A 14,876-nucleotide genomic window follows, 5' to 3' on the forward strand; every position below is an offset into this window, starting at 1 on the left:
GAAATCTACCTACTAAAGTCTGTAGAACTGCCCTTAGAAACACTTTTATCCTATGATCACCAACATCTCCCTTTCCCAAAGGGAGCTGTGCAATAAGTCCAGGTCTAGAAATCATTCTTACACATAACTGCCCTTCCTCAGTATGAAAAAACTGCAAAGATGCACATGCAGTTGTTTTCCTCTCATTTCCGTTAGAAAAACTGTGATTTATAACAAAAAAAGCAAGCTTTAAAATGATCTCGGGAAAACATAAACAGGATTATTAAGCATCTTGTTTACAAGACAACACTGATAAACAAGATAAGTTGTTACACTAGAATCATAACACATTGATTTAAACAGATTCTCTTTGAGTCATGTTGCAATACTCAGTACATACCATGTGGATTTCCACTAATCACATGCATTTTTAGCATCCAGTTGGGTGAGCAATGGACACTTCTTAATGTTCTTGCATTCTGCTTTTCTCCCTTAGCTTCAATAATTCAGGGCATACAGCAATTGCACCCATTACAATTCATTTCATCAAGGTGCTAATGAGAAGGAGCAGTTAACCAGCATTAGATTTTATGGATCACTGTGCGCAGCCCTTGACCTCTCTCAACCATAATAAAGAGTACAACTTGCAACCCGATTAGTTGGCTGCCATCACTCAGAATAAAAACGTGTCTATTAATGTAATTATAATTAACTGGTGCTTGAAAGCAGATCATTTTAATAAAGCATACTGCCAGGAGGTAACACATACACAGCACAAAGGATGCTACAAATAATACAGCTCAGTGGATATATGGATAAGCTTGAGCAAAACTTAATTCTACTTCTCTTATTATAATCTGGAGTGTTTATATATTCATGGCATTATATCCAGGCTTGGAAAGAAATCATGAACCCTTGAGGTAACCCCAAGCAGCACTGCAGCTATCCCAAAAGCCACCAGTTTGTTCTGCCCTCATTTGCAGAAAAGAAAGTGTACAAGCTAGGAGAAAAAAAAAGCAAAAAAAAAAAAACCTCACCACCCAGACAGCTTGAGGGCATTTATGCATATGAACAATCGCCCTGCACACATTTATTTGAGATGCAAAGTTATCGTGACCATTCTTTTCCCATCTCACATCAACCTGACCTGGTTAGAATTCAGCCTGCATACAGATTATTCTGCCTCATCTTTGCAGAAACACAGGCAGTTCTGTCTTCATAATCCTAAACTACGCTTTCAGTACAGCGGACCAGAATCATGTATGTCCTTTTCCCTACCTGCTAAGCTCTAAACATGGTTAAGATACTGGCCCTTAACACTCAATAGGCCCAAAGAAACAGTTAATAACACAGGGAAAGCAGCCATGGCAAGGTATCAGGCTGAGCTCCATCCTGATGCTGCCTCCTTCAATAAATGCAGAATCAACCATGAAGTTCAGCAGTCTGACGTTATGGGCAGTAGATGCGGATTTTAGTAAATGGGATCCGCGTGCTCTTTGAACCCCTCTTTCTACACCTGTAAAATACACAGATTAAATAGCTCACACACACAGTCAGCAGGACTATTCATAACAAGGCATAGAGAAAGTCAAGCACCAGAAACAGCAAAGGCAGTTGTTCTTAATGATCAATTTGAAAGTTTGTTTTCAAAGCTACAAACTGCAGAACTGCTTTGCCTGCCTTCCCATGAGCAAAACAGCTCAGAAAAGGAAGCGAATTCTTTCAAGCACTAACAGTAATTTTATAAACAATTTTTAGCATTAAAATAGCTTAAAAAAAATTAAGGAAATGCAAATAAAATATAGTATTTGGGAAAAGACTCTTGAAATATTAAAAAGAAGGAAAAATACACTATAAAAACATCTGCACCGTGAATTCCCAGTATGTACTTGTAAAAAGTGATACAGTTGAGTACAATCTACTCAGCAAGTAAGTCACAACAACACCTCAATTATCAATAGTGTTTTGTTTTACAATTACTCCTCCCTGACTTTTCCTGTCACAGTTGGTCTTCAAATGAATAACTCAAAATAACAGGCATTGAACTCGAGGACAAGCAATATATCTTCCCACAAATAACTGTTAAAGCAGCAGTAAAGTAGGTTCTCCATCCTTTCTCACTAATATTTTAAATTAATTTTCCAACCCGTGAACTGAAGCCTACAGTTTTCATCCATCAGGTATTAAATAATCCACTCTAGTCAGAACAGGAGAATTCACATCGATACATCGATAACTAAACACCCCCCAGGTCCTTTTCTCCCAGGCCACTTTCCAACTACTCTTCCCCCAAGCCTGTACTGTTGTATGAGGTTGTTATGAGCCAGTTATGAGTTGTTATGAGCTGCAGTCCTCCTATACTCAAGGTCATAATTCCCTACCTATTTAGGATTCTACAGAGTAACAGAGTCAGTAAATGTTGAATCCTATTGAATTTGCACCGTTTTGTTTGTTTTTTTCTGAAGTTTTAAAGAAAGAAACTACACATTACAAAGCCCTGCAGCAGCATAATACTCCCACTGTTCTCCTTGTTACTCAAGTCATGCTCTTTCTTACCCCTTAGCTCTTGCTGAAACACGCTCTGCTTGTGGATCCAGATGATAATGAATGGACAGCAACTTTCACAGGGAGCTACAATGAAGAAAAGGGGACTATGTGTGTAGATCACTTTTATCATCTTCCTGGTAAACGGACACCACATGGCAATGAAGATGAACATCAGATATCTGTGTTCAAATCACAGAATCACAGAATGACCTGGGTTGGAAGGGACCTCAAGGATCATGTAGTTCCAACCCCCCTGCCTAGCAGGGCCACCAAATATAAGCCTTTATTAGATCAGGTTGCCCAGGGCCCCGTCCAACCTGGTCTTGAACACCTCCAAGGATGGGGCATCCACAACCTCCCTGGGCAGCCTGTTCCAGGACCTCAACACTCTCCTTGTAAAGAAGACCTCGATGCACTGTTCCAACAAAATATGATTGTAATAATCAAACAGAAGAAAGATATCAGCACTACAAAAGTAACTGAAGGAAGTTACCCCAAAGGTCACGTTGCCTGAAGTGATGCACCTTCCGCAAGGAAGTGTACCTGGATATGTTTGCTTAGTGCAGTTGTGTTTTAATGCCTGGCACCATTACCTGCTGCCTTTCACTCTCCTTGTACATCCAGTCAGAAAACATGCTTTTAAAGCATATTTAAGCAATGCATTTTAAAAGCCAAGCACGGTGATTAGAGTTGAAAATGACAATTACATTAACCGTGACTTCTCATAATCCTAGAGTTTTAGTAGGAATATGTATTCTGGTTAAGTAGCTAACTTTGTTTTGTCTCTGTTCTTAAGAATGGATTTAATTTAGTAGTGTACAGTAACTAGAATGTTAAAATTGCTTTGAATCCAATCCTGTTTCCTACTAACTACATATACCACAGCAAACCTGTACTGATGCATACAGTTATTCCTCCTCAGGTATAAGACTACACTTAACTTGTTAAATCTCATCAGGCTCCTCCCTCCCCAACTGTCCTGTCTGTCCAGGTCTTGATGAATGGTAGCACAGCATCCTGGTGTGTCAGCCAGCTCTGTATCATCACCAAACTTGCTGAGAGTAGACTCTACCCTTTCATTCAGGTCCATTGATGAAGATGAACAGGACACCGACCCCCTATGGAACACTGCTGATATTAAGACAACCACACTATCCAACTGAAGAACATCATACCTACCTATTACAAGAGCAAAACTAGAGGAACGGTACATCACTTAGTGCCTCAGTACCAAGTTCAGAAGCCTGAAGACAGCAGTATATTTACTGTTCTCCATGCTCTCTCAATTTAAAATCATGCCAGTAAGTTTCAGCCAGCAGTTATCCACAGAGTGAGCAAGAGACAGACCTTCAACACTCAACCCCATACTTGTGAGGCAATCTGATACATTAACTTCCAGTGATACTACGTCAGAGCTGTAGGTACAGAAAAAGCAGTACAATTTACCCTCAATTCAGCCTTCAAGTTGCTCTATTAGGTCTCACTGGGCAACACACAGATAACACTGCCTTGGCATACCATCGAGTAGGGCCTCTGAATTTCATGTGCTGAATGTAAATCAAGAGTTAGTGCTATGACTTTCACGTTACACTTAATAACCAATGGAAGAAAGAAGAAAAAACAACCTCCAAGAGTTTCACGGTGAGTTTCATACTGTTTCTTTTAGTTTATTTCCATGAATAGAGAATAAATAGATCTTAAAGTAACTAATGAGCCTTTGATATAGGAGTTATTTTCCTACCTCTTAGCTAAAGGATAATCTGTGAATATTTTTGTCACTGCTTCTGGCACAGAGAATAATATGTGGGGGGGAGGCGGATTTTTGATAAAAAAGAAAAAAAACAAATAAACCAACAACACAGAATTGACACTCCTTAGCTTACACCTAATCTTTTCATGACTAACTATAAACCAGTATTTCCTCTCTCATCTTCCAGACCAGCCTTTATGTATTTCAGGTACTCTTGTGGTAACCAGATGTAATTGGGGGGAGGGGGAAGATGCTAAAAGTTTGTCTAGCTTCTACAACCAGAAGTAAAGAAATGCAAGATCCATCATCTCCTAGGAATGCGAGGAATCAGGATCTGTAGAATTGCACGGCTTCCAAGTATGGCTACAGCACAGCAACGCTGATAAGGGCAGCTACACCTGGTGAACTCACTGCCAGGAAGTCTGGGGGGAGAGCAGGGAAGGAGGGCAGTGACATTGTCGTGTTTGTACAACTCAGAAACAGCAGCGTTACAAAAGAAAAGTTCTCATACAAGGCTGTAAAAATTCTGGGGGAAAAATATATATACATAAATAAGCTTCTTCATGAAAGCAGCAAAGCTGATTTAGAGGCTTATTTTCCTGTCCCTAACAAATTCCGGGAAATCCAAGTCCTGCTCAAAAAAAAAGAGCTCTGAGTGAACCTTTCAGCACCCTGCCATGGAATTAGGCAGATTTTCTAAGAGCTTTTCAAGGGTAAAACAGAAAGGCTGCATTCAAGAATACTCTCCTATAGCAAACCAGAGCGCTTTATTAAAACAAAGTGCCCTTTTATATTAATGTTCTTTCAGATTGATGAATGTATTGGCCAAAAGCACTGCAGATTCTTCAGCACATTGATGTGCTTTCTGTTCCAGATATTAATTGATTATGTTACACAGCTTAAAACGTGGAAAGGGGAAAAAAAAGAGGAAAAAAAGCCCCACAAGGCATCAACTGTGTGAGTCCTACACAGCTCCTTGAATACTTGAGCAATCTGGAACAGGGTAGTACATGGATACTAACAGCCTGGAAAAAACACCAGCGCTATCTTGTCCAGTTCCAATTTTAAGAATGAAAAGCTCTTAATTACAGAGGAGTGCTTTCGCAATGAGAGAGTAAACGAACCTTATAATCAGCTGCTTGATATCATCTAAGCACAGCTACTTTGTTTACACAAACATCTGCAAATACCCTTTGACTACTGAAGAGACAACAGATCAGATAGTTTAGGGAAGATCTTAAATTTAAGCCCACTTTGCCAGTCACAGAGCCAGTAATTCTGCAGGGATCGCTCACATTATCACACCCATGACAATAACCCAAAGGATTTTCCATCCCTGCTACAATCCAATGTTGTTCCCTGTTAAAAATTACATCAGAGCAGCTTTATAAAACACCATCAAATTAGTTTAAAATAACTGCACATCCTGCCAGGCAGGTATTTTGCTTCTTGAAAAAAACATCTGCACCCATAGCTCTTCTTTTTTGGCTGTATTTTAGCTCTGAGTTCCTCCACGCTTTTCCTTCAGAGTGGACTTCAACACCACACTTGACTTATCACAGGAATGAATAGGATTCCAGACCTACGAATTGCTTACATAGTGATGGATTCTTGATACTCACTCCAGAGAACAAGGTTGCAGTGTTCCTCGCTACTTGCTCTTTCTGCTGCAAGAATACCGACAACCCGCAATAAAGGCATCATTGTGTGGCATTCTATTTAAGGAGAGACAGACCCAAAAGAGACTAAGACTTAAATCTACAAAAATAAAATTAAAATCTGCAACAGAGGAGTATTGTCCTGCCAAAGGCAAACATTCTGTATAAAGCAACTTGTCATAATTCAGTAGCCCTCACTGGCCAGGAATGAAAACAGCAAGAGGCAAGTTTAGAATTAGGACTCTCTCCTTTCGTACGTACACAGAAATAAAATAAGCTGTATGTAATTTATAAACAGGACATAATGATAGGACAAGGGGGAATGGTCTTAAACTAAGTCAGGGGAGGTATAGGTTAGATATTAGGAGGAATATTTCCCACAGAGGGTGGTGACGCACTGGAACAGGTTGCCCAAGGAGGCTGTGGATGCCCCATCCCTGCAGGCATTCAAGGCCAGGCTGGATGTGACTCTGGGCAGCCTGGTCTGCTGGTTGCTGACCCTACACACAGCAGTGGGTTGAAACTGGATGATCATTGTGGTCCTTTTCAATCCAGGCCATTCCTTGATTCTATGATATCAAAGTATATTGTATATTTAAACATCCATTACATGTTAGATGTTTATAATATATGTATATGTATTACTGCAAGTTATATTTATCTTGGCTATTTTGGGGGCACACAAAGTTAATTTTGAAGTAAGTTTTAAATAACTTAACCTTGCTTTTCATTGATAAAAATGACAAAGAATACATTTAAACAGCAAGTAACTAAGAGGGAATAGTAGGGAGCAGCAAGTGGCTTTCTCTAGCAACATTACACAATAGGATTGAGGAGAATTATTTTCAATTGAAAGAGAGGAAATTGATGGTAGACCTTAGGGGAAAGTCTTTCATTCAGAGGTAAGTGAGGCACTGGCACAGCTGCCCAGAGAGAAGCTGTGGATGCCCCATCCCTGGAGGTGCTCAAGGCCAGGTTGGATGGGCCCTGGGCAGCCTGAGCTGGTGGGGGCACCCAACCCATAGCAGGGGTTGGAACTGGATGGGTTTAAGGCCCCTTCCAACCTAAGCCATTCCACAATGGTAACTCTTCTGCCACGGCTCTCCTGTCAGTTCATAGCCAACAACAGTTTACTGACAGCACCAACAACTTGGTTTACAAACAGAAATTATGTTGGTTTAAGAGTCGGTGTCACAATGCACTGACTTATTATAGAAGCCCCATCAACCATCAATTTAAACCCACAGGGAAAACAATGATAGATGCCTTTTTTTGCAGCCTCCTGCAAAGTTTAACAAAAGAAAATGACTTCACTCCAATCTGGGGAGACCGATGATGTATTTCATCTCATTTCAACTGATAGAAGAGCCCGACAAACTCAAAAATGTTTGTCTTCCTCTTCCAACCTGAAAATAAGGTCTAAGTGCAAGGAAAGCCACAAATTAGCAGTCCTAAGGATCCTGAAGGGATCAAAAATAAAAGGATTATGGAAATATTAATCCATGAAGGCTGTTTAAGTGCAGCTGGATTTCAAGAGGTTTTCTCCATTTGCATTTAAATAACCAGACACTCCACCAAAAAAAAGAAGTGACATAATGATGCAACATTAGAGACCCCAATATATTAAATGAGCCAATGTCACAAAAGGTGAACACTGTGGAAACAAGTTGTTTCTACATCACACCGATATTTCCTCAATACTGTGCATCAGTTCTTTAAGTGCAAAATATTGTGGTTTATATTTTATTCTGACTAGTGAACGCTGTATTTAGACAAGAGGTTTAATTACAGCATTGGTGAGAAACTGGGTCATCTAGGATCTGATTAGCCCTCTGGAGATGCCTCTCCTCGCTCAATATCCAGGATGATTACTGCATTCCTAAACAACTCAGTTCTGCACACACTAACATAACAGCTACTACTGGACACAACCATTCATTCCCACTCCTGTACTTCGCACTCAGTGTTGCGGCAGTACAAGCATTTCTGCAGCTGTGTGGAAGCAGATGTGGGAGCCCACCCATCCCAAACCAACATCGTGCGTTTCTTCTTGTGGCTGTGAAATCAGAACAGTTGTCTCTTCAAGCTTGTACTTTATGAATGAGCATTTATGGTTCTTAGTTGAACCAAAATAACCCTAACAGTCTTACCTTGCAAGGTATTAAAATAATCTGACATCCCTTAGCTATTTGTTATAAACATATTTCTGCTTACTTTTGCATTTTCTATCCCCAGCACGCTATTTTCTCTATGAATCAGAACTTATCCCTTCTCTCAATCTCAGCTCATTGAAAACAACCCATAACTACTAACCAGCTTTACAATTACTTGCAACACCCTTTCCACAGTGCACAACCACTTTACACTTTGTGATGCCACAGAACATCACCCATTCATCAGCATTTGTTTTCTGAACTCAGTGCTCAGTCACTACAGACCCATTCTGGCACACAAGGAGGGCAAACTGGTTCCATTTTTCCCCCCATCACTTCCAACCTCAATCAGACTTTCCTTAGTCTAGGAAGTTTTGTGCGAGTTCTAAAGTCTTTTCTCAGATGGAAAATCAGAAATAATAATGCACACTTACATCACAGAATCACAGCATCACCAAGGTTGGAAAAGACCTACAAGATCATCCAATCCAACCATCCAACTATCACTGATAGTTCTCACTGGACCACGTCCCTCAACACAACATCCAAATGTTCCTTAACACCTCATGGGTTGGTGACTCCACCACCTCCCTGGGCAACTTATGGATAGTTGACCTTACCGGGTCATTTGTTTTACTTCCCAAATTTACTACTCGGAACAGAGAAACCAACAGCCAAATCTATTTCTTTACACACTCTACAAGAAATCAAAAAAGAAGGGAGAAAAAAGAAAAAAAGTGTTCCATTTCTTGTTTTTCAGTGACAAAACCAATGGTTTCCTCCATGAACACAGGGTAGAGAGCCAGCTCTAATGAGAGGTCAAGAGAGACAACCTGCCATCAAACAGAGGCAGCCTTTAATCACACCATCGTGGTCTTGACTTGAACTGGTAAAGCAAAGTTTCCCACCTCATTACCAAACCACACTGACCGATTCCAAACTATAAGGTTACGCTGTACAGCGTCTCTCCAAACACACAGAGCATGTTCCTGCCCTCAGACAATCACAAAGAAAACAAATTACATTAAAGCACAAAGAATAGCAGGTTTGGTGCCTAGCGGTGAGTGCTGCGTAAGTTTTTAGGGTGTGAGAAATAAAACAGAAGAAGTCAGAAAAGAATTATTATTTAGAATTGATTGTGACAGCAGAATTAAAAACAGAAGTTGGCACCGCATCCTATGCATTTAAAGGGAAAAAAAATGAAGACGTCAGCAGCTTGTTGCAACAGTATACGCTAACAATTACTTCAGTTGTCTGCAAATTGAGCTCATTGCAGCAGCTCAAACAAGTCCATTGCACTGACCTTTCTTCAAAGGAGGAAGCACAGGATAACTCCCAAACATGAAGAGCACAGTTTATAATCATAAGAATTTATCACGATACCACAGGGTTTCTAGTAGCTAAATGTCAACAACTGGAGAAAACGGGAAAGATTAAAACAGCTCCTTCTACAACGTGACATTCCTGGTAGGTCAGACACAGCCAGGATTGTTCTGACAATATATATTTAAGTATAAAATAAATCAGGACTACTTAACTTGGCTACACTCTATACTCTTACCCACCCTTTAAGCACGCGACCTCACTGTCCTACAGGGCACAAAATGTCACAGTGTAATCTGAAATATGGATTAATCTTAGTGTGATTTATGAAAACAGGCATTTATAAAGGCATTTAACAGAAATAGAAGCTTTAAAAGAATCTACTCCTTTGTTTGAGCACTTTTGAGATTCCGTGTATTGTCCAAAACAAAAAAACAACTACCATGAATGCTCAACTGCACAACTGGATCAATGAGCTTCTCTGATACTGAATAATATAGGATAGGGATAATGTATGCTACAGGGAAAATGTATGCTGAATCAGATGAAGGAAATGGAAGACTTGAATAACAGAGGTAAGACACCATCTTCATCAACAGCATGGGCAGGAAAGACCAAGTGCATATATTCTTAAGATGATAAATACTTTGTAGATTGAGGTACTTAGTAAAAAGGAGCCTATAACTACGCATGCTGAGCTCGTAGTTCAAGTTTCTCTAAAGCAAACTTAAGTTAGGAAGTCCAAGAGCAGCTGAACATAAATACCTGATATTTTTAACCCATGTTTTTAAAAGGCAGCATCTTCTGCTGTGTCCTTGATGCCCACCAGTGAGGATAGACTTAAGGATCCAGTCTAACACAGGAACATGACATTTTGCTTAACATTATTATAAATCACCATGAAAGCCCTGCTGTATTGCCATCTTCCCTTTCAGCAAAGGTATTCATTCCTCCTAATACAAAGCAAACCCTCCATTCTGAAACCATGTCAAAAATCTCATCATAATGAAAGGCGTTTTACACAAGCAATGACAGCATTTGTTTTGCTCCATCATCACAGCAATACCTCTATGAGTCACACATAACAAAGCAACTATGACTTAAAAGCTAAAAAGACCCAAATGTATTTGTTATGTTTAAGACCATAAGGCAGTGACAGAAAATGAGACACTCTACAAATGAATTATGATTAACATAGCAGTGTTTGGCAAGTCAGGATATACAGGTACGTGAATAAACTGCCTGTAAAGAGGTCATTTACGCAAGACTGCAAACATTAAACATCAGGAAATAAATAAATGTGAACAGCCATATGTGTAACAGAATTCTATTTGCACTCAGCTCGAACCCTCAAATTTAGCAAACATCAAAAAAAACTACTGAAAGAATTGCTAATCACCAAGATAAAAGTAGTTCTATCCCATGACTTTCTTCCTTCAGATGTCAAGTACAATTATTTTCATTTAGTTTGACAAGAAACAAGCTTCTTTGAGTCACTTCCATCCAGACAAGCAAATTGTCCTTATTTACTAACACAGGATAGAATCATCCCACAGACATGCTCATTCTTTAACAGATTCAGTATATTTGTGTTGAAACTAAGCTGTTATTTACATATAAACCCCTGTGCATATGGAGTTAAAGCATTATTCCTATGTGATGCAAGGCCAGGTAACGCAAGGTTTATATTGAGTTCTCAAATCCACAAAACTCATGAAGTACGTTCAAATACTTAAAGCAGTTTGATAAAAGGAAATCATCTTAACCATCAGATACAGCCAAAACAAAACTTCTGGTGTCTTTCATGCTTTTTTCAATCAGAAGGATCTTAAGTCACACTTTTCTAAGGCTCAAATCTTTCCAACACGTGCCAAAATTCCTTTGGAATCAGAGCTCCATACTGGAATTTGAGCAATATATACTTTCCCATAAAATGAAACCCATTCACTTTATGTTGGATTTTCACCAGCTATTTGAATTTATTGGATGTTTACATCTTTTGGAGATTTTAAGAAACCCAAGATATTCCCCACTCAGAGTTGTATGCTTTATTTATATTGAAAAGAAAGAAAACCCCACACACAACAAACATCAGCTTGTTTTAGAACTCACCTTCATGAAAATGACACCAGACTACCAACACACAAGCCTTACAGAGCACGTATTGATCAAGGTTTTGCAGGTTAAAAATAGCACCTGCCAGATCTCAGCTTTTATTACTGAATAAATGAAGAGGCTGAATAAATTCACAGACTCTTTTTAATGCAGAGCTACCACCCAAAGGCCATAACAGATGCACAATTCTTCTGAAATGCAAACTAACAGTTTATGTTTTCCTTAAATAAAGGAATTTACTCACTCATGACTGGAAACTTCTTCGCATGTAATCCAAACCAGGTCTCGAAGCAAGGTATCTTGTTGGAGAAGGTTTCTCAGAGGTATACATGTCCTGGTAATGGTAAGAAAATAAAGAGACTAATCACTTTTCAACTTCATATAAATAACACATTTTTATATAACAAACAGACTCTCCCATTATCTTTTCACTAGCCCAGTTGTTTTTCTAAAGGAACACAGATGTATTTGTTACGATTGAGGAACTTCACACGAATGGATAAATTGTGAAGTATCAACTCACAACGTGTACTTCCTTTAACATTCAGATTATAACCTTGTTTGCATGGGCTGGTTCATGAAAGCTTCCACTTCCAAAAGATACCAGAGGTTCTTAAGATCAGAAGAAACTACACCGTGGATGTAGTAACTGGAAATAGCATCAAAGGCACGTTTTCCTTCAGCAGACCTTTCCTCAGCTAGCAAAAAGATGCAGTGAAAGCCAGACTTATTGATATATATAAGAACTACAAACTTATTAACGAAACAAAAAACACAGATAGGCACCAGCACCCAGCACTTCCTTGGAAACAAAACCTGCTACTAACGGGAAACCATCAGATCAGTCGGTATCTAACCAAAATGAGACAAAGTAGGTCAGATATGGATTCACTAAGAACAGGCCTGGATTTCCCCAAAGTGAAACATACAGGGCTTAATCTTCAACACTGATAACCCAGCAAGTACATTTTTAATGTTATTACATATCTCCATCCTGCTGCTGAAAGCGATCTGGTAGAAATGTTACATTCAAATAACTTCTCATCGCAGTTGTGATTAAAAGAAACAAACTTATCTATCATGCCATGAAGTTCCCCTCTAGTATCAGCACAGATATCATTTCTGTAAATTAAGGAACATGACGTGACTTATTTCCTTTCTTCAGGCCAATGAGAACTTGCTGAACCTGACCACCTGTGGCAGCCAAGCCAGATCATATCGATCATATCTTCTGCTGACTGAGATTTCAAGTCTCAACACTTCTGATTTCTTAAGGCTTAAAAATTAAATTTATACACAAAATGACAGAAGAGAGCTGACTTCAGCATCCTACAGCACGACTTAGCAAAAACACTGCCAGGTTTGCAGCCAAACAAATAGAGGACCTATCATAGGACTGGATTCACATAACAAGAAAACTGCTGGATCAATTGCTACAACATGCAAAAACAAAAGTTCTGAGAGCCAAAAGGAAGACATCAGTAACACTGCACACTGTAGAGTGAAAATTACAAACTACTTTTCTGCACTGATAAAGTAGAGGCACAACAGGGGAAGAAAACCTAGACAGGCTCAACCAGAGGGCCCAGGTGAACCTCATGAGGTTCAGCACATCAAGTGCAAGGTGTTACAGCTGGGTTGCAGCAATCCCTGCTATCAGTGCAAGGTGGGGGATGTAATGATGGAGCACAGCCCTGCTGAAAAGGACTTGGGGTACTACTGGTGGATAGCAAGTTGTACACGAGCCAGCAATATGCCAAATATGAGCCAGAAAAGCTAAATGTATCCTGGGCTGCTTAAAAAGAAGCCAGCAGGGCAAGGGAGGTGATCCTGCCCCTCTGCTCTATGCTGGTGAGGCCTCACCTGGAGTACTGCGTCCAGATGGGGAGTCCTCAGTACAGGAGAGACACGGAGCTGTTGGAGTGAATCCAGAGGAGGGCCACAAAAATAATCCAAGGGATGGAACACCTCTCCTATGAGGATGGGCTGAGAGAACTGGGGCTGTTCAGCCTGGAGAAGAGAAGACTCTGGGGAGACCTGAGAGCAGCCTTTCAGTATCTAAAGGGGAGCTACAGGAAAGAAGGGGCAGACTCTTTTTCAGGGTCTGTGGTGATAGCACAAGGGGAAATGGTTTCAAACTAAATCCAGGGAGATTTAGATTGGATATATGTAAGAAGTTTTTACAACAAGCATGGAAAGGCACTGGAAAAGGTTGCCCAGAGAGGTGGTGGATGCCCTGTCCTCAGAGACACTCAAGGTCAGGCTGGACAGCTCTGAGTATCCAATGGAGCTGTAGGTGTCTGTGCTCACTGCAGGACAGTTGGACCAGATGGCTGCTGGGGGTCCCTTCTATAAGAATAGTAACATAAGAACATAAGAACTATAAGGATAGTAACGTGAAGTAAGATGTATACAAACATTAAATTTAAAGAAAGACAAACACAAGGCCATGACATGGTTCAATCACTGATGAACAACAGTTGGAACTGCAGGCCCCAGCAATTCTCTCACAGTAGTTGCTAAATTAAACATGGATGCACACACAGCTTAATCAAAAATTAAGCACCCGGTTAAAATGTGTCATTAGAACAGCATTCTTGTCAGTTTTCTTTTCATTACTGATGTCAAAATTAGCGAATACAACTTGCACAACATTTAATCATTTACTGGACTAATGGCAGTTATTATATTCAGAACAACAAATGAGTGTTACAGACGGCGCTCCACCCAGGTCCAAAGCACTTCTGGCCAGAGTTCCATATACCTCCTGTGCTCAGGTTGTTCTTCAGTGTTATGTAGAATCAACTGGCATCTCCAGCTCAACGTGTTTTTCCTAAGGCATCGTCTCACCTTGGTTTTTAAGTATGAGCTCAGCATACCTTGCCTCAGAGACACCGCATTATGTGCTGTTTTATTGTTTGTACGTACAGGAAAAAGGCTGTTCATGGGGAAAAAAACAAAACACCAGCTCTGAAAAGCACTTCACGCTAATGACAGCATAATCATCCATCACATCACTTCTAAGATCCAGTCACACCAGACTAAGGAAACAAGGCGAAGAATACAGCAGTTATATCCCTAAATTTAGGGGGAAAAGAAAAACTTGCACACATCCCTTTGATCTTTCCCTTTTCCTGGAGAGCTAACCCTTGTATCCAACCCAGTATCTCACCTACTAACAAGACCTTTAATGGCCCTTAGCGCTACTCAACTGCCATGGCAGAAAAACTATCAGCATTTGGACTAAGGTTTGAATGGAATGTCTGAGGTGGGAGGAGCCCTTCACAAATCTGAGCACACTAGAAACCTATTCAAGTTTCCACACCTAACATCGGTCCTCCTTTTTACCAT

The 14,876-nt window shown here is 40.0% G+C and overlaps 1 protein-coding gene across 1 annotated transcript in view; it reads right to left on the reverse strand.

Moving 5' to 3' along the window:
• USP6NL (USP6 N-terminal like) overlaps positions 1 to 14,876 on the reverse strand; it is a 95,876-nt gene that overhangs the window by 79,130 nt on the left and 1,870 nt on the right. Inside the window, exon 2 of the mRNA XM_015869134.1 lies at positions 11,770 to 11,859. Coding sequence (XP_015724620.1) covers positions 11,770 to 11,773 — 4 coding nt within the window. The 5' untranslated portion in view covers positions 11,774 to 11,859. The remainder of the gene's footprint in view (positions 1 to 11,769; positions 11,860 to 14,876) is intronic.

The sequence above is a fragment of the Coturnix japonica genome, chromosome 1, assembly GCF_001577835.2.
Source record: "Coturnix japonica isolate 7356 chromosome 1, Coturnix japonica 2.1, whole genome shotgun sequence".
NCBI lineage: Eukaryota > Metazoa > Chordata > Aves > Galliformes > Phasianidae > Coturnix > Coturnix japonica.